The sequence below is a fragment of the Drosophila persimilis genome, unplaced genomic scaffold (assembly GCF_003286085.1).
Source record: "Drosophila persimilis strain 14011-0111.01,24,50 unplaced genomic scaffold, DperRS2 tig00000000-arrow-pilon, whole genome shotgun sequence".
Lineage (NCBI taxonomy): Eukaryota > Metazoa > Arthropoda > Insecta > Diptera > Drosophilidae > Drosophila > Drosophila persimilis.
The window spans coordinates 27,896,315-27,915,562 of record NW_020825288.1 but is presented as its reverse complement, the minus strand read 5'-3'; the positions used below and the strand labels follow the sequence as shown (position 1 = coordinate 27,915,562).

General features: G+C 40.9%; 3 protein-coding genes across 3 annotated transcripts; all 3 read left to right on the top strand.

Moving 5' to 3' along the window:
- Positions 1-1,894: 1,894 nt before the first annotated feature.
- Positions 1,895-12,119, top strand: LOC6594346 (esterase B1). The gene is made up of 5 exons (XM_002019489.2): positions 1,895-2,595; positions 9,797-10,109; positions 10,182-10,332; positions 10,401-11,137; positions 11,205-12,119. Exons 1-5 carry the CDS (start codon positions 2,552-2,554, stop codon positions 11,667-11,669), a joined length of 1,710 nt encoding a protein of 569 aa, XP_002019525.2. The 5' UTR covers positions 1,895-2,551; the 3' UTR covers positions 11,670-12,119.
- LOC6594347 (growth hormone-inducible transmembrane protein) lies at positions 4,459-5,727 on the top strand. The gene has a single exon (XM_002019490.2). The coding sequence runs from the start codon at positions 4,485-4,487 to the stop codon at positions 5,583-5,585; it is 1,101 nt and encodes a 366-aa protein (XP_002019526.1). The 5' UTR covers positions 4,459-4,484; the 3' UTR covers positions 5,586-5,727.
- Positions 12,120-14,387: 2,268 nt separating the features above from the next.
- Positions 14,388-18,955, top strand: LOC6594344 (esterase B1). Its single transcript, XM_002019487.2, has 4 exons — positions 14,388-14,657; positions 17,072-17,384; positions 17,448-18,159; positions 18,219-18,955. Exons 1-4 carry the CDS (start codon positions 14,617-14,619, stop codon positions 18,842-18,844), a joined length of 1,692 nt encoding a protein of 563 aa, XP_002019523.1. The 5' UTR covers positions 14,388-14,616; the 3' UTR covers positions 18,845-18,955.
- The last annotated feature ends 293 nt before the right edge of the window (positions 18,956-19,248 follow it).

The window sequence follows — 19,248 nt, the reverse complement described above, 5'->3', positions numbered from 1 at the left end:
GATTGAAATCATTTTGGTTTAATCAAAATCATTTAATGCCTAACAATTGTGCGACTGAAATAGTCGCAATCGTCGCAGAAAAAGAACTCTATCTAAATTGATTTAAATGAATTAGAGGAACGTAAAGCAGAAAAACGTGCCAGAAGAGCCACCAGAGCACGCGATCGTGTGCGAGAGCAAGATAGATCAAAAAAGCACATCGGAAATGAGAGAGCCAAAGCTCTCGCACTGAAAAGCGCATGGCAACATAAGCGCCAAAAGTCACGAGAGGGTAAACTAGTATTACCCCCCGGCCAAGGTTATTTATTTAATGTATCATAAATAAAAACAAAACTGTCCCGCCATACACAGCATTCGTTGGGTATAAACCATTCACACATACTCATATAATCGTATATTCGCATACTCGCATACTCGTAGTTTCGCATTAAGTCCAATCAACTTTGATTCCAGATGCCAGACTAATCCAAACCGAACCAGAACTGACCATAACTTATGGTAATTACTTGGGGAAGAACAAAACTTAACATAAAACAAATCAAAATAAACGTTCGACTGCTAAAAGCTTGTTAAAAGCTATGGAAAAAGCTACTGCTGGCTGAGCTTTGGCTCAGCGGAAAGCTTTTCAATAGCAACAGGAGGCAGCAGAAGCAACAACAACAGCAGCAGCAGCTCCTTCCAATCAGCTGTGACTGTTCGTTGTGTTGACTTTCCTTTATTACTTTCCCTTATTTTGCTTTTTCCGCTTGATTTTGTTTGCATTGCCTCAAGGGACCATTGGGCGCGTGTGGCAGCCGGAGACAAGCACAACAACATGGCCCACATATAATGAATGACTTTATCTGAGGTGATACAAAAATTTCCTGGTATACAGAGGGTCTAGAGTGGGAGCAAGGCTAACTCGTGTATTTGAGTTGCGATGAAGTCATAAGTAGTTTCGGGCTTAAAATGAAAGAACTATGAGATAAATCTAAGAACTTAAAGTAACAACAACGTGGGGTTTGTTTTTCCATTTTATAGAAATACAACCCACTTCTTATATAGAACTTCTCAATAGTCTATTGAAGTGCCCAAACGGTGCTTTCCTGGTTACTGAAAGTAGTTTCAAGCTTTAAGTGCAAAAATATAAAGTATATGTGTATTAAAAGTGTAAGAAAACACTCTTGCCATACAACATCTTGATTATTCCACCATATTGCTGTCCCATCGAGTATTAGACACTACTTGTGGTATCGCGCCCCCGCACGAGTGGGTACTTTCCCGATTACCGAAGATCGATGGCAGACAGCTTCCTAGAAGTACTCCCCTCCGGCAAATACAATAAACTGACTCATTCGCAAAATTGGTTCGAACCATTCTTATCACACGATGAGTGGTCCATAAAGATTACACATACGCCACATGTCACCCAACGTCGTCAAACAAAATATGAAGAAGACACGGCGATACATGGAATTTTAGTGTCGAATCAGCAAAATCACAACTTGGTACCCTCCCGCCATAGCGTATCAATACGGTTTTTCTTATCTACTATTTATTTTTTTTTTGTTGAGGCTCTGATAAAGCTCATATGAGGAGTGCCGCTCAATAATAAATGCCACAGGACAAAGTCAAAAGTAATTTTTTGCCATGTAATTGCGAGAGTGACTCAGTATTCAATAGAAGAAGGCCTCAATAAACATAATTGTGAGGCTACTGAATTATAGATAACGTTGATAGATACCCCACCCACCCAGCAGCTCTCACACACGCATCGCATCGCATGCTTCTATGTTCAGGTCTCTGTCTCGGTCTCTGTCTCGGTATCGGTCTCAGTGGGAAAAGCTTTTTCGGTGTGGTGTTTCGTTTAGAACTTTTATAGCGCGTGCTTTTGCGGACAGTTGATGAGCTGCCTTCACGCCAATCGGACGCGTAACGGCAACAAAAGCTGAACTGAACAAACCGGACACACACACACACCTTTCCACCGTGTTCCATCATCAACAAAAGCAACAAAACTATATATACTACAAAAAAAACCGAGTAATAGTTGTGCGGCAGTATTCAAAGAATTTCAACAAAAATCTGATTGTTTTTCGCGTGTTATGTGATAAATGCTTGCTTGGGAATCTGTGCTTTTTTCGACGTGTAAATTATCCTGCGTGTACCACAAGAGCGCGTGTGTGTTTTTCCTGCTGTGCGGGAACGGGCTTCGTCCTGTGGGTGTTCTTGTGTCTGTGTTTGTGCGCAGGACAGGAAAGCTCCTTATCAGTAGCAAAGCTACAGCGACAGAGACTGTATTTTTGTTGATACACAACGCATAGTCCTTGCAAGGCCAACCAAAAAAACAAAAAAAAAAACAAAAACCGAAAACACAACAACAGCTGTTAGTTGTTCAACACACATTTTGATACAAAATAAAAAGTAATTTTTGTAATATTTATAAGAGAAGAAACCAAAGAAACACGAAAATTTATAAATATATAATAATAATAACAAAAAGGAAAGGAAAGTAGAGCCATATACAATCTTTTGATTAAATTTGAACCGAAGAACATAAGAGAACACCAAAATGTCTTCCATGGCGGCATTTGATCAGTTCAAAATTGGACTCAAGTAAGTTGAAAACTATATAGTAAGCGATATAGAAGACTATATACATTTTTAAATAGATATTTGAAACTGCTGTCATGTTGTAAATTTACCATTAAATGACTTGCCATAAAGTTTACCCAATTTAGGCAAGTCTCTCATCATGACATCAGCCACAATGCTGTCATCCAATCTAAGGCGCACAACTATATATATAATTAAGTTGCACACCTCATGTAGGCCATATACATACAGTTCTCTTCACGATGATTTATACCCAGATCTATCCACTAGAAACCCACTTTGACGGCAATTGATGATCATTGCTGATCAGGCAATAGCGAATTTTTTTGAATTAGTTCGGGCTGATTGATGATTCGGAAAGTACCGCAAAAGAAAGCGCCGAAAGCGGTGTTCTCCAAAGTCTACCGATAAGAAATTATATATGTAATTGTATATGTTTTCGGCCTGACGTTTCGCGCAGCTGGAAACAATTAAATTGCTTCCAATATTTAAGGAACAGCTGCTGCTGCTGCGGCAATGTCCTACCCCCTAGAGATGGCTCGTCCTTGGGGTCCTACATGAGCATACATATATACATACACGTAATTATGTAAACAATAAACCTGAGACGGTATCCTTACCGGGGGGTTGCTTGCTTGAAACGCAGGCGTTTCTAATGACGGCGTGTCCCCTTTCATTTGCGTTCTATTGATTCTAGGAAATTCTAGTTCTCGTCTCCATAATGAGCAAACACAGATACACACAAACACAGGAACATGTCCCACACACACACACACACACACACACACAACAGCTGTCTGTTATATGAGTCCGGTCTAGGGGTCTTTGGCTTTTTCTGTGCCGACACTTAAACTGCGCAAATAATTAGGTAGCAAACTAGTGCACCGCCATCGCCCCCTGCTCTCCCTCCATCTCCATCCCTCTGTCGGTCGGTGCGGGATGTACGACTATGTAAATTATTGTATTGTGTAAAAACTATAGTAAACCCAGCAGTAGCAACAGCCGTGCTGATTCACAAATTGCAAAAAGTCAGAGAAATAAACCAAACCGAAAAAAAAGAGACGGGTAGAATGTTGTATGAGATCAGAGGCGACGGCTTTGTGTGCCTCTAACTGGTTTGGTTTTCGTTACCCGAGGGGCCCATCGATACAATACATCGAAGGGAAAAGAAAACTTAAGATTAATCAAACTGAGTTCCCACAAAATGGTTGGCAAAGCTTCTGCGATAGTTCTGCTTTTTAAAAATAAGTGTATTATATCATACATGATTTCTTCCTGTGCATTTGCCATTCTGCATTCATTTTCATATTTAAATTATTCCTATTTCTTTTTTTTTTGCTTTGTGACAGCTTGAAATGGCATTTGCAAGCCCACATTCAATCAAATTTTTTGGCATAAATAAATTGCCAATTCTTATACAATGTAGCAGCGTTTTCCATATTCATTGGCTAAATTGCCACCTCACAAAACAATCTCGTTTGGGAGGGCATCTAAAATTATAATTTCGAATTGACCAAATGGACTTTTTATTTATTGAATGAATTCAATTTTGATATCTGTGAATCCCAATTGACACAGCGAATTTATCTGTGGGAAACCAATTAACCTTCAATTTGAGACAATTTTCTGCTATCATTTAGAAGTCTTCTGTGGCGGCACGTGCAAATATTTCTGGTGCATTCTTTGGCGACCGACGCATCTCTGTGGCATTCCTCACCAAATCTGAATCTGTAAACTATTTTTCTGATTTGGAAAATATCTCTTATCCTAGCAGCCTTTTCTCTCCCATTCAATCGTTTAATCAAGTAACAAAAACACCATCAAACAGGCAAGAAAATATTTGTAGCCTTGCAAAATCACACACAAAAATTAGTTGATAATCTAGAAAAATGCTGTTGGCTCGCTTAAATCACGTCCTGCCAGGACGTTCGTTGTGTCTCTTGGGGCAGGTCACCAGTCAGCGACTATGGCAATCGACCAAGGCCATGCCGCTGCTGAAGAAGAACCCCCTGACATGGCCATCAATGGGCCAGGGCAAGTCCTTGATACCAAAGAAGGATCTACAGAATATGCTGCGTCGGGACTATTCACGTGAGTCCAACCGTAACCGTTCGCATCTGGAGAGCCGTACGCGTGGACCCTCGCTCAAGGATCGGATGATGGGACCGCCCAGCGAGAATGCCTACTCCATGGGCAAGGGTGCGGCAGCAGGAGCTGCCCTCATGGGTCTCGTGGGACTCTGCTACTACGGACTGGGCCTGTCCAAGCAAACCAGTGTCTACGATCAATCGTTGCTGTGGCCGCAGTATGTGAGGGATCGCATTCATGCCACCTATGCCTACTTTGGGGCATCCTGTGGCATTACAGCTGCTGCAGCGGCTGCCTTTTTCCAGTCCGAGACCGCCATGAGCCTGATGACTCGCTCCGGTATAGTTGCCGGGCTCATAACCCTGGGCCTGGTGATGGGCACTGGGGTCATGGCCCAGTCAATCGAATACAAAGAAGGATTCGGGGCCAAGCAGCTGGCCTGGCTGGCACACTGCACCGTTCTGGGAGCCGTGCTGGCGCCCATGTGCTTCCTGGGAGGTCCGATTCTGACCAGGGCCATGCTCTACACGGGCGGCATTGTGGGCGCCCTCTCCACGGTGGCCGCCTGCGCCCCAAGCGATAAATTTCTCTACATGGGCGGTCCATTGGCCATTGGATTGGGCGTTGTCTTTGCCTCATCTCTGGCTGGTATGTGGCTGCCCCCCACAACGGCCTTGGGAGCTGGCCTCGCAAGTATGTCAGTCTACGGTGGATTGATCTTGTTCAGCGGATTCCTGCTCTACGACACGCAGCGGATTGTGCGCGTGGCCGAGTTGCATCCACAGCATGGCATTCCCAAATTCGATCCCATTAATATGGCTCTGGCCATATATATGGATGCCCTGAATATCTTCATACGCATTGCCATGATTCTTGCCAGCGATAATCAGCGCAAGAAGTAGACGAAATCAAACAATCGGTATTGGGTGTAGGTTTAAGAAAATCATACAAACATTAATTGGAAAGGGGGAGGAATCAAAATTGAAACACAGTGCATTGTCAAACTAATGAATAAGAAAGAAATAAATCACAATAGAAGTCCGTTTTGTAACTATTTTTAACATTTTCAGTGTTAGCTAGCAAGATAGGCAGTGTTGAAAAGTGCAGGAAATAATATTGATAGCCCTCCACCTGTTCATAATTTATTCCCTTCACATTTCGTTGATTTATCTGCATTCCTTCTGCTGCTCGTATTTTGTGGGCATGTATGTATTTCTGACATTGCCCATACGACGGGTATAACTGCGGCATACAATTTTCGCTTATATTCTATGAAATTTTTTGTCGCTAGCTATTCGTGCTCTCCACCTAAACGCCCACACATGCACACCACAAACCACACACATAAACTAACACAAATGCAAGCATGTCAATTTCATTTAATTTTGCCGCATTTTCTTCTCTCTATTATTTCTTTTTTTTTGTGTAAAAAGCTTTTGTGTGGCAGCAAAAAAAATGTTTTAAATGAATAAAGAATGAAAGAATTGCCGCAACAAGAGCAAACATACAGATAAGAATATTATATATACATATATATTATATACATATACGATATATTCGCAGATACGTATACGTATACGTATTATATGGGTTATTCCATGAATGAGTTGAAATTTTTAGCGAATTTTTATCAAATTAAGCCGTCTGAAAAGTTTGTTTTTAATATTTTTAGATCATTAGGGTTAATCAAATTGAATTTTATGATTAAATTATAATAAAGAGTTGCTCGGTTTGGCCTTCGGCTTCACTCCTTGACCTGCTCTCCATCTCTGGGCATTCCATTCAGAACCTTCTCGCAGTCGGTCTGTCAGATATCCTTGTGAGCTTTCGGCATCGCGCATTTCATTCATGGGGCGCAACGGAAAGCTTTCATTGAGTTGGAGCTTTTGCAGCCTTGCCAAGGTCAGAGCCATGTCCGCCGCACACTTTCATGTAAAATGTCTACAAATAGAAGACAATGTTGATGGCTCTACTCTGCAACGGAAATTAAATTCTATGATGTGGTTCTCTGTGCCTGTTCGTGTTCTTTGTTATTCCTCATAATCATATTTTAACGTTCTCTTTGGCAAAAACTAACTTGACCATGACTTGTTGACTGTACCTCTGTTGCTCAGTCTGTCCGTCTATCTGTCTGTCTGTTTGTCTATCTGTCTGTCAGTTAGTCATTCCAACAATATGTGATGTTTGCCTAGATTATAAGGGTAATCGCGTGGCGGGATTTGTCCCATGTCTAGCTGATAGCAGAGAGGAGTGTGGCAGATTAGGCCGTGGGATGTGGGATGTGGTGTATGGAAAATTAATTGATTCACTCATGACATAAGCCGAGCTTATCTCTGGTGCTTCCAGTGGCATACAAACATTAACCTGCTGCAATTGCTCCTCAAGCTGCGATGAATAAATATTTCTAATACCATGCCTGATAATAGTCTGTTCTCTGGGGGTTCTACATGCCCGACATGATGCCAAGCGAAGCCTATGCTTGTTGGGTTTTATTTCATAATTCTATGATTGTTTTCATGGGGTTTTTTGTTTTTATTTGAATGAAATGGGATGACTTGTAATTACCGCACCCGAGAGATTATGAGTTTTAGGAAAGTAGAACACATAATATTTCACTGGAAACTTAGGTATAGTTCTAGGTATAGTTTTTCTAGTGTTTTTCGAGTCATTTGGAGTCCCATAACTATAGTTTAATTTGTTTACTATTACCTATACCACCTATTCACAGAAAAATAGAACTTTAAAGTTCAAATGTGATTGAGTTTTTTGATTGGAAGTAAACAAAATTTTTTTTAAATACCAAAAGGTAGTAAAAGAGCAAAGTTTGGATAATTTTGAATTTTTTAGGATCCTTAATATCCGACCCTGATTGGAGCTCTATGGTTCTTTTATTTGCTTCACAAAATCCCAAGTTATACGAATACATTCCACCATATGACTTCCACATTTCCCATACGAACTGTTGCCTCAATTATTTTTACAGTTTAACGAATTCGGAAATAATAAAACTCAAGCCTTATATCGTTTCGGTTCCGTCTTTTTGCACCAAAGTTTATTTGCCTCTGGGTCTCTGGGTATTTTCTACCCCGCCCTGGCGGCGTTTGCTGTCGTCACTTCATGCTCATAAGCAGCTGAATATTTGCCTTCTTAGTGTGAGCAAAAAAGATCTCTCCCTTGTATATTTTCATTCAAAATTTATCGCTTGAGATTTGTTGTACGGCGGCCAAAAATAACACATAAATCAGTGAGGGACACACAAGATCGTTTAGCAGTACGATTTTCCACACGATCTATGAAAGATGAAAATAAGAAAAGAATCAGGAAAGGAAAATCAAAAACTAAGCAGCCAGCAAATGGAATACAAACAATTGAAGTGCTTACATCAACATTTGATGGAATGTTTCATAAGATTTCATCGTTCTTTGATGATCCAACATTCTGTATAATGTGTGGGACCAAGAGCTCAAAGTATTAGCTATCATCAACTAATTTGTGTAGGTTCCTTTGGGCATTCTGCGTTTTACAACTGACCCTAAAACCCAATGGGCAGTCCCCAGGAACCCATCTAGGTGTGTTTTGAGGTATTGCACTCTTACACGCAAGCCTGGCATTAGGACATAATCTTTTATGACCCCAGTTAACAGACCCCCTCCGTCATAAACATTATTTATATTGACTTTCTTTTTATAGGTGCCGACCATTAGCCTAAGCGTTCCCATTCCCTGTCACTCTCCCCCAAAACAATTTCCCTTTTGCCTTAAGTTCAAGGCCAAGGTCCACGATAGACCAACTTATTTCTACGGATGTATTATTCACATCATGCGTTTTGGGGGACTTTCGTCTTCAATCTGAGTCGAAAAATGGGCAACAGCTCGTTCCGGCTATTAATAAACATAAATTTTAATATATATTGTACGTATTTTTTCGCTTACCCTTGGCTTTTGCTGATGACATTTCTCGAACAAAAGAAAACAATGTCCGGGACGGGCAGACAGACAGAGATCACTCGGCGTTTTGGCTGAGTTCATTCTTTATTTCCTTTCGGGTTTACGACATGTGTGTGTGAAGTCATAAAATGCATAATTCAAATTTGAAACACGTTTCATTTGGTTTGCATCATGGCATCAAAAATAGGAAAATACCATGACGGAATAAGTTTTATTTTTTGTACCTGATGAAACCATTAAGGGCAATCGATAAACAAAAGCCGCCCCTATATGGCAGAGGCTCTATGCCGAATAAATTCCTATTTAAACATTCATAAAAATCAAGATTTAAGTGCTAAAACTAAGCAAAACTGAGAGTATTCGGTACACATTATCAATCAAAGAAAACCTTGAGGTCTCCATAGATTTTAATATAATTTTTTTGTCTATTTTTGGCAGAACATAAAAGGTCTCTCCTTAGAATTAAGTACACAAATTGTACACCTTATCAATAAAAAAAACCTTGAGGTATAAATATATTTATAATTTTTATAGGGAAGAACATTAACAACAATTTTCTTGAATTAGCGTGCAGCCTTGGGGTCTTTTTTGTGTATGGATTAACCCAATTTTCCAAAGAACATAAAAACTCTCTCGGTTTACGGGGTAACAGAATGTACCCCTCAATATGTGTACAATTTCAATGGCCTTTTGCCCTTGATTTCCGTTTGCTTCCAAGTTGAATGACTTGCTTCTACTCAAACGAAAATAATAGGAAATATGTTTGCTTTCTTACTTTTGTATATCTTTTGATACCAAAAGCGAGACGAATGATACCAGACCAAAGTGGATTTTGTTTATTCAAAATAAATACAAAAAAAACAAAAACATTTCTTACCGATTTAATATGGTTCGTTCTGGTATGGGGTTCTGCACGCCCTGATAAATGGCGCACACCTGGGGCTCGAAAAAAAGGCTGATAAAAAATTAACCTTATCAGCAGAAAAAGTTAAACGGCAAAGACAGTCGCATCAATATCAGCAAAGCTGACGTCGTTTATTGTAACTGATTAATGGTAACATTTCGTTTTATTTCGAAACCTCTAACATTTCGTTTCATTTTACGCTGATTACACTTTTAAGTCTCTCTCTAAATTGTGTGTTGTTTTTTCTCTAACCTCTTTGCAGAATGGTGGACTTCAAAGTGCAACAGCGTCGCTATAAGACCAGCGAAAAGACTGTCGTTGGCACTACCTATGGACCCATCAAGGGTGTGAAACGAAAGTCCATCTATGGCCAGCTATATTTCAGCTTCGAGCGGATACCCTTTGCCAAGCCGCCACTGGGAGAACTGCGCTATAAGGCCCCGCAACCGCCAGAGATCTGGACAGAGGTCCGCAGTTGTACATCACAGGGTCCAAAGCCACTGCAGAAGCATTTTGTATTCGACATGACAGACGGCTCCGAGGATTGCCTGTACCTCAATGTCTACACAAAGAATGTGAGTGGTGATGATGATCAATATTGGGATATGCTTTTCTGACTAATAGGTTATCTGACTTAACTCACATAGTTATATCCCACCAAACCGATGCCAGTGATGGTCTGGATCTATGGCGGGGGCTTTCAATTTGGCGAGGCCTCACGCGAGTGCTACAGTCCCGACTATTTGCTGCGCGAAGATGTGGTCGTAATATCCATCAACTATCGATTGGGTCCATTAGGTAAGTACTTAGTTCTTGAAAATGAGGGATAACAAACTTAAGCCAATTTTGGAACTCCTTTCCATTAGGTTTCCTCTGCTTAGATGATCCTGAGCTTGATGTACCCGGCAATGCTGGGCTTAAGGATCAGGTCCTGGCCCTCCGTTGGGTCAAGGCCAATTGTTCTCGCTTTGGCGGTGACTCGGGGAACATAACTATTTTTGGTGATAGCGCTGGCAGCGCCTCCGTGCACTACATGATGATCACAGAGCAGACCCGTGGCCTCTTCCACAAGGCCATTTGCATGTCGGGCAACACACTCTCCCCCTGGGCGGTGACGCCGCAGAGGAATTGGCCATATCGTCTAGCCGTCCAGGCGGGCTACACGGGTGAGAATAACACCCGCGATATCTGGGAGTTTCTCAACAATGCCAAAGGATCGGACATTATCAAAGCCAACGGCGAACTGTGCATCGAAGCGGAGAAGAAGGAGCGAATTGGTTTCTCCTTTGGACCCGTCATCGAACCCTTTGTCACGAGCCATTGTGTGGTGCCCAAGAAACCCATCGAAATGATGCGCACCGCCTGGAGCAACAGTATACCCCTCATCTTGGGCGGCGTCTCCAACGAGGGTCTACTTCTGTATTCGGAGACCAAGGCCAAACCCAATTGTCTGAACGAGTTGGACGATTGCCGGTTTGTGGTGCCCATTGAACTGAACATGGATCGGGACAGTGCTCTGTGCAAAGACTATGGCGAACAGTTGAGGGAGTGCTACTATGGCGATAAAACGCCGAGTCTGGACACTCTCCACGAGTACCTCCAGGTGGGTTTTACATACCTATAGTCTTCCTTTCTTTTACTAAAGTATTGCAATTTCTTTCTTTGTGTAGATGGTCTCCCATGAGTACTTCTGGTTCCCCATCTATCGCACAGTATTGTCCCGCCTGGAGTATGCCAGGAGTGCACCCACCTATTTGTATCGCTTCGACTTTGACTCGAAGCACTTCAATCACCTGCGTATCCTGAGCTGCGGCAAGAAGGTGCGTGGCACCTGCCACGGCGACGATCTCTCCTATCTGTTCTACAATTCACTTGCCCGCAAACTGAAGAACCATACGCGTGAATACAAGTGCATTGAGCGTCTGGTGGGTCTCTGGACCCAATTTGCCGCCTCTGGCAATCCCAACTTCGATCCGGAACAGTCGGATCTGTGGCAGCCAGTGTCCGCGGCGTCCTTGGAGAAGCGTCAGCTAAAGTGCCTTAATATATCCGACGAGCTGAAGATAATCGATGTGCCCGATCTGCGTAAGCTGATGGTCTGGGAGAGTTTCTTTAGACGCGACGAGCTGCTTTGAGGTGGGGAGAAGCAGCGATTGCGACTTGCGACTTGCGATTGGTATGGAATGGAATGTGTGGAGTATCTCCACTTAGATGTACATAGATCTGTAGCTTTATCTGTACGATTCTAAACAGCTTTATGTTTGAAAGCCTCTGTTCAAAACAATGCAAAAGCATAGCTTTAGACCTTAAAAAAAAAACAACCCCCTCTACTGTTGTTAAGTTTTGCCAATATCGAAAGATTCTATTTAAGTGTGTTAAAGTTTTAGCAGCTATATGTATGTATCTATCTGGAATAGGTCTGAAATATATCGGCAAGTTATGAGTATCGAAACCAAGTCGCAACTGAAAGTACCTTCTATGAGAAACTACCAAAAAACCAAACAAACAAAACGGAAAACAGAAAACAAAGACAGCCAACAAATCTGAGCTAAGCGAAATGCTATATAAATCTATTTAATGTTCCTTCAATGAGCCCATTTAACATTCAAACATATATCAAGTATATTTTCTATCGATATAAGTTGAATGTACTGTCCTCCGAAACGCACACACGTAAATTTTAGTTAGGATTTCAATTAAATATATTTTCTTCCAATTAGCAAAAGCCGCGCACAATCTTACACCCACCCGCCCCCCAGAAAAATGCCAATCATTTTCCATTTGTGTTTTAAAGAAAAACATATACATATATATATATATATTTAACCCGAAAATTTATTTATATTTGTAGACTAAGTCTTTTGGATATTTACCTGTTTTATATGCATACGTTTTTTTGAACAAAAAAAACAAAAAAAAACAACAAGAAAAACCTGTCCAAGTTTTACATCATTTTTTAGAATATGTTTATAGGAAGACAACAAAACAAACTAATAAATAACTTAACAAAACAACAAAAACTGAAAAAACTGATAACTTGAGAATTGTTTTTAGGAATGTGCACACGAAGATTAAATGTTTAAATCATATGTTTCAAAACTATATTCCTTAAGAAAGAAAGAAAAACTTCTCTGAATGTATTTGAGTCCGTTTTTGTCAAAAGCTTCAAAGTCATGTGATGCAAAAGAAAAGGTATATATAAATCCATATTTTAATAAAAAAAAAAACTAAAAAAAAAATTTCAAATGTATTTGAAACCCAAAAAAAGGAACGAAATAAATACTTTGATTTAGTTATCAAATATTGAAAAATGAGAAAATTATTGACTGCTGTGAAAAGTTTCAGTTGCCGCCGAAACAGCGATGCTCCACGAATAATTACCAACTGGGATTTTATACAAAAGTGAGTAGGAATCAGCCGGAAACCTTGAACCATTGCCATGTGACTGCATAGACATTATCATGCTAATATAACTTCGGTTTGATATCGCATAAATCTGAAACAACTGACGTCATAGATAGCGTCTGGCTGAACAAAAACCTGCCCCCCTTGAAAAAAGTGCTGCAAATTATCGCGTATGACCAAAAATTAATACTCAAAGATAAATAAACCGTAGGATAAAATACAGTGTGACTAATTCGCTGCTAATTGGTTAGCATTAAAAATAGTATTGTCACAGTGATTGGCGGTTATAATTATTGTATAATTAGAGAGCACATTAACCTTATTTTTTGGATAATGCAAGCGACTGTCGGAATCAGCTGCTAAGTGCTAATCATTAGAGTAAATCATTTCTATTAACTGGCATCGTTTCGCCAGAACTAATCTTAGATGATTTCCTCAGTTCAGTTCGATTCGTGACAGCCAGCGATATACAACAAAATGTCTACATTCTACTTGTTGCTCGGGTAGGATATATTGTACCTATTGCGATGCCAATTCATATTCAATTTCCTTTCTATTAGTTTTCTTTTAGTAATCTGCCTACAATTCATACTTTGTGATGATGTACCATCCGCAGAGGCAGATACAGTTATTACACAAAGTGAGCCAGCCCACACAACGCCCGATGACTTTCATCTATAATGGATATGTTCAATAAAAATCCACTTTCAATAGAGAAATCAGTCCGTCAGCAGTTTTTACTGAATCGAATCGAGTGGGCACTGAATACTTGTCAATTGCATAATTATCAGACCAAAGTCAAGTTCACAGTCACATTCGCCTTTGCATTGTTGTAAAACCTATTAATGTCTGCGTGAATATGCACTAGTTAGTGGGCCACAGACAGCACTATACTATGCACTCATTAAGTGGTGCTTCGGAAAAAGCTTTTGAAAGCGTTTGGCCGGTCTGGTCTGGGCTGGTCTGCCTGCTGCTTTGTTAATCAGCCTAGGTTTAGGTTCACTTTCAAGGTGGTTTGGCTGTCGGACGTGCTATTCGCAAGCAGCTTGTTTTTTGTGGGTTAACACACTTTTAATGTATGTAGTTCCGTAACAAGTATTTATGTGATTCAAAAGCGATCGGCGATCGATCCCCTGCTAACATTTTCAGATCAAAGCTTTGGCCTCTAACATTGATCTTACTTAACATACTGTTAAAATATACACAAGCTTTGAATTGAGCTTTCAGAGCTTATGCGCAAACCAAATGAATATACCGGTATTCGGAATGCCGAGTGAACGAGAGAGAGACAGAGTGTCGCTGGCGAGAGAAGGTAAACAATCAGCTGTTAAACTCATTCTCTGAGAAAATAATCAGTGGGAGAGACCGGGGCGGAGCAACTGGTGGCTGTGCTTAGTATATGGCTACCCCACGATCGCCCCGACTCTAGTCAGTCCCCGCCGCACTCTCGCGTGGAGCGTTTTATTCCATCGGCAACTTTCTTGCGTACTCCCCACGGCACGCCGACTCGCGTTAACTGGAGTTTAGACATTGTGACACTTTCTCTGTGGCTCTCCGCCTGCAGTCCATGCCACGCTCCCATAGCAGCGAATTGTAAAGCACTAGTAAAACATTCAATTTGCTTTTGTGTTGTGTGTTCATGAAAAGTGTGATAAAAGTGTAAAGTAAAAGGAAAAGATGGCCACACGCTTCATGGATATGCTGAAGCTGACCTTTAAGTGAGTTCGAGTGTTTCCTACTTGCATTTTCTTGGTTTTTCCTCTTTTCTTGAAGCGTTAAATGATTTTCTGTGTTTTGAGGTCTCTCGCCGTAGTGTTTGGCCTAGGGAGGGGGTTTTCAATACAGACAGCCATTAAAATATGCGTACACATGATATCGTATCGTATATGTTGTGTGTTGGTGAAATTGTTGCGCAAACTTTTGCTGCTGCTGATTGGTTTTTTTTTTGTGGATTTTCGGTTGTTTTTGTTGTTGTTTTGCATAAACTTAATGATGCTGCTTCTTCTTTTTCGTCTTGTTCCTCTTTTGCCGTTTGTTTTTTTCGTCCCCCCCCCCTTCTCTGATTCATGCGCGATGCTTCCATTGTTGCGGCGGCATTCGTTAGTGATTTTTTGTTGTTTTGTTTTACCGTTGTTCCATTTGTTTGCTTATTTTTTGCACGTTTTCCGCAGGTCTATTAGCAATTTTGCGGATGGTTAGTATTTTTAACATAAATTATTGCAAAGCCATGCAATTGTGTTAATTGCAAATATATATATTTATTAAAGTGCGGGCTGCTACGCGTATATTTTAAAAAGCATAAAAAGAAAGGGGGGTGGGGGTTTTGTGGAGTCGGTAGTGGATACCCTAGCAGATCAAGTGGTTGTAAAATATTGAAAAGTGTGTAATAGGTCAGCCAGTGAAAAAATAATATTTTTAGTTGTATTTAAATATATTACAATACATTGTAAAAGTAATATGAAAATATTTATTATTTAAATATATTCATATTTACATAGATTAAATAAAATAAAATAAAATTGAACCTATGTATGTATGCCAGCCCTGGTATGTACATATATAGATCTGATCAAATATATAGTTTCCATTACAAAAAGTATCAAAAGAGTATCCAAAAATGTTCAAAGTAGCAATAGACTTGTGTTTGTACCACTCTTGGCTTTATTGTCAGTATTATTATGTTTATTTCATTTTTTAAACATTATTATCTCAATTATTTCTCTAAATTATAATTGTTTAGCCATAAAGGCACGCAATTAACGAGGAGGATACCTCTATATCTATCTCCTCGTATCTCTTTTTGGGGGATGTATCTAATGCTACAAATTATAATTAATAGCGCCACATCTCTTTAATAATTTCTTTGAATACCCGTTTATATCTTTTATCTGACAACGGTTTCCATAACGAGTTTTATATAAGTGCTATTTGTATAATTTCCAGACAACTGAAATGTTTTTTTACATATAAATAAATGTATGTAGAAACCATACTGATAAGTCTCTAGGGTACAGGGTTCATTTCACTTTCAGGTGATAGGTGATACGATTTCTGCTCCACGGGCATGACACGACATGTTTTTAGCAACAGCGAAAAATTATATAAGCTTTTTCTGTTTGTTGTTCGATAGCGAAAAAAGTTTAAAATGAATATACATTTTATGGCTATGGAATATGAATGGGATTAGTCAGTGATTTCCTATCGATTGTATTTGTTGCTATGAATCTGTTTTTTTTTTTACCATAATTGAGTAATCCTCAAACTGTAATTTGAACGAGGAAAAACACTCATTATCGTATTGATTTGTTGTAGAATGTATTGCGCTATACTTACCGATAAGATATAGTGTTTCACACTTGAACTTGTGCCCATTCAAAGTAGTTGTCAAATGAATGGAACAAAGTACTCGTAAAACTGGAATTTATTTCCTTAATTTGTTGTGCATTGTTAGTTTTGCTCTCAGATGCCTTTGTTAATGGCAACTGAATGTAGATTATTTCTGTAATTTCTATAAGTATTAGCTTTCTCAGCCTCATTGCAGTCACGTACTTCCCCAGTCCAATCTTTGCCGCTCCGATCTCTGTTGCCTTTCTTTGTCTATCTCTCACTCTGTTGATGCCAATTTGTAATTACCGATTTGTATGCGTTCGTGTACCATTAATGGTGAGCGAATTGTGTCAGTGCATTTGCAGAATGCCAGTTAAATATAAAATGTTTCTTTATACCGAAGGTGCGCAGTGGAAATAGTATAAAAATAAACCATAAAATGCAAAAATCATGCCTCACGCCCACCCACAAATTACCTATAAAAATACAAAATCCAAAAATACAACAGAAAAAAATAGGAGACTGTTTGTGCATGTTAAGCGAATTGGGCGTTGCGTTGAGGTTGGTCAAAAGCCTGTTGACAATTCGTAAGACTTTCAAAACAACAAAGAGACAGACCCCAAACGACATTGAAATTGCCTCGCCCGGTGGCATGGCCCCAATGCGTGACTGCCTTTCAATGGGTTAGATTCACAAATCAAGTAGAAGAGTGTGGAAGAGTGCGCTTTTGGATCGAAGATAGGAATGGAAGTCAGGCCATTAATAGAAAACTCTAATCCAAATCAACTCCTTGCATCGTTTTCAGGGTCCTCAGTTTCAAATACGAGCAGCGTAAGCTTGCCACAGCCATATATTCTGTGGTCAAGACAAATCTGGGCCCCGTGCGCGGTGTAAAGCGGAATACCATTTGGGGAGGAAGCTATTTTAGCTTCGAGAAGATACCATTCGCCAAGCCCCCCGTGGGAGAGCTGCGTTTCAAGGCACCAGAGCCAGTGGAGCCATGGGATCGAGAGCTGGATTGCACTTCGGCCGCCGACAAACCCCTGCAGACACACATGTTTTTTAAGAAATTCGCCGGCTCCGAGGATTGCCTGTATCTGAATGTGTATGCCAAGGATGTAAGTACCGAATGGAGAGGAGAAACCATCAAGTATTAATCTTTGGAATATTGTTTTTCATAGCTACAACCGAATAAACTGCGTCCAGTGATGGTTTGGATCTATGGCGGTGGCTTTCAGGTGGGCGAAGCCTCTCGGGACATGTACAGTCCGGACTTTTTCATGTCCAAGGATGTGGTGCTGGTCTCAGTGGCCTATCGACTGGGGGCCTTGGGCTTCCTAAGTCTCGACGATCCGCAGTTGAATGTGCCAGGAAATGCAGGACTCAAGGATCAGATAATGGGCCTTCGATGGGTGCAGCAGAACATAGAAGCATTCGGTGGGGATCCCAAGAATGTGACGCTCTTTGGCGAAAGTGCTGGCGGAGCATCGACCCACTTCCTCACTTTGAGTGCTCAAACAGAGGGATTGATCCACAAGGCCATCGTTATGTCGGGCAGTGTATTGTGTCCTTGGGCGCAGCCCCCCAGGAATGATTGGGCCTATCGTCTGGCCCAGAAACTGGGTTACACTGGGGATAACAAGGACAAGCCGATCTTTGAGTTCTTGAGATCTGCAAATGGTGGAGAAATAGTCAAGGCCTCGGCCACAGTCTTGAGCAAGGATGAGAAGCACAATCGAATTTTATTTGCATTTGGACCTGTCGTGGAGCCCTACAGCACAGAGCACACGGTGATCGATAAGCCACCCCATGAGCTAATGCAGAACAGCTGGAGCAACAGGGTGCCCATCATGTTCGGAGGCACCAGCTTCGAGGGTTTGCTCTTTTATCCAGGTTAGTTTTGCTCTCTCTTCGAAAGGAACTCTCATTCACGATTTTCCTCTATTCCCCAGAGGTATCCCGTCGTCCGGCCACCTTGGATGAGGTGGGAAACTGCAAGAACTTACTGCCCAACGATATAAGCAACAACCTGGACCCCAAGCTGAGGGAAAACTATGGCCTGCAGCTGAAGCGCGCCTACTTCGCCGACGAGCCCTGCAATCAGGCCAGCATGATGAAGTTCCTCGAACTCAGCTCTTATCGGGAGTTCTGGCATCCCATCTATCGTGCCGCCTTGGCTCGAGTGCGCCAGGACAGTGCCCCCACCTATCTGTACCGCTTCGACTATGACTCAAAGCTCTGCAATGCCATTCGTATTGTGCTCTGCGGCCATCAAATGCGCGGCGTCTGCCACGGCGACGACCTGTGCTACATCTTCCACAGTATGCTGTCCCATCAGTCGGCCCCGGACTCGCCCGAGCACAAGGTCATCATGGGTATGATCGACATCTGGACGAGTTTCGCTGCCAATGGAGATCCCAACTGTGAGAGCATCAAGTCGGTCAAGTTTGCACCCCTCGAGAATGAAACGAATTTCAAATGCCTAAACATTGGCGGTGAATTTGAGTACAAAACACTACCAGAGCTGCAGAAGATTGAGCCAGTGTGGAACAGTTTCTATTCTCCGGATAAACTGTAGTCTTTCTTTCAAACGGGGGTTCCATAGCTTTAGATCTGCCTCAATTGTTGGAGTCTCTGCAATTGTGTAAATATGTTGTACATATATTCTGGTTATTGATTATTTTTTAAATATTTTGTATTTAGTTTTACCCTGACAAGAACATTTTAGATACTATAAGATGAGTTTTAAAAGGACAAAATACAATTCTTGATAAAAGAAAGAAACCTAAAGAAACTGAACAATATTCTGGCATACAAAAAACCCATTTTAAAGCTTTAGTTCAATGCCAGTTAAGACAGCACTTCACTAAACCTGTCGGATATTTTTCTAAACCTTTATTTTTGATCCCCTGCCTGACTGCCACTCTCCCCATTCCATTATTCGTGTTCCTATATGCTGATGTGACGTTTATGTGTGTAAGC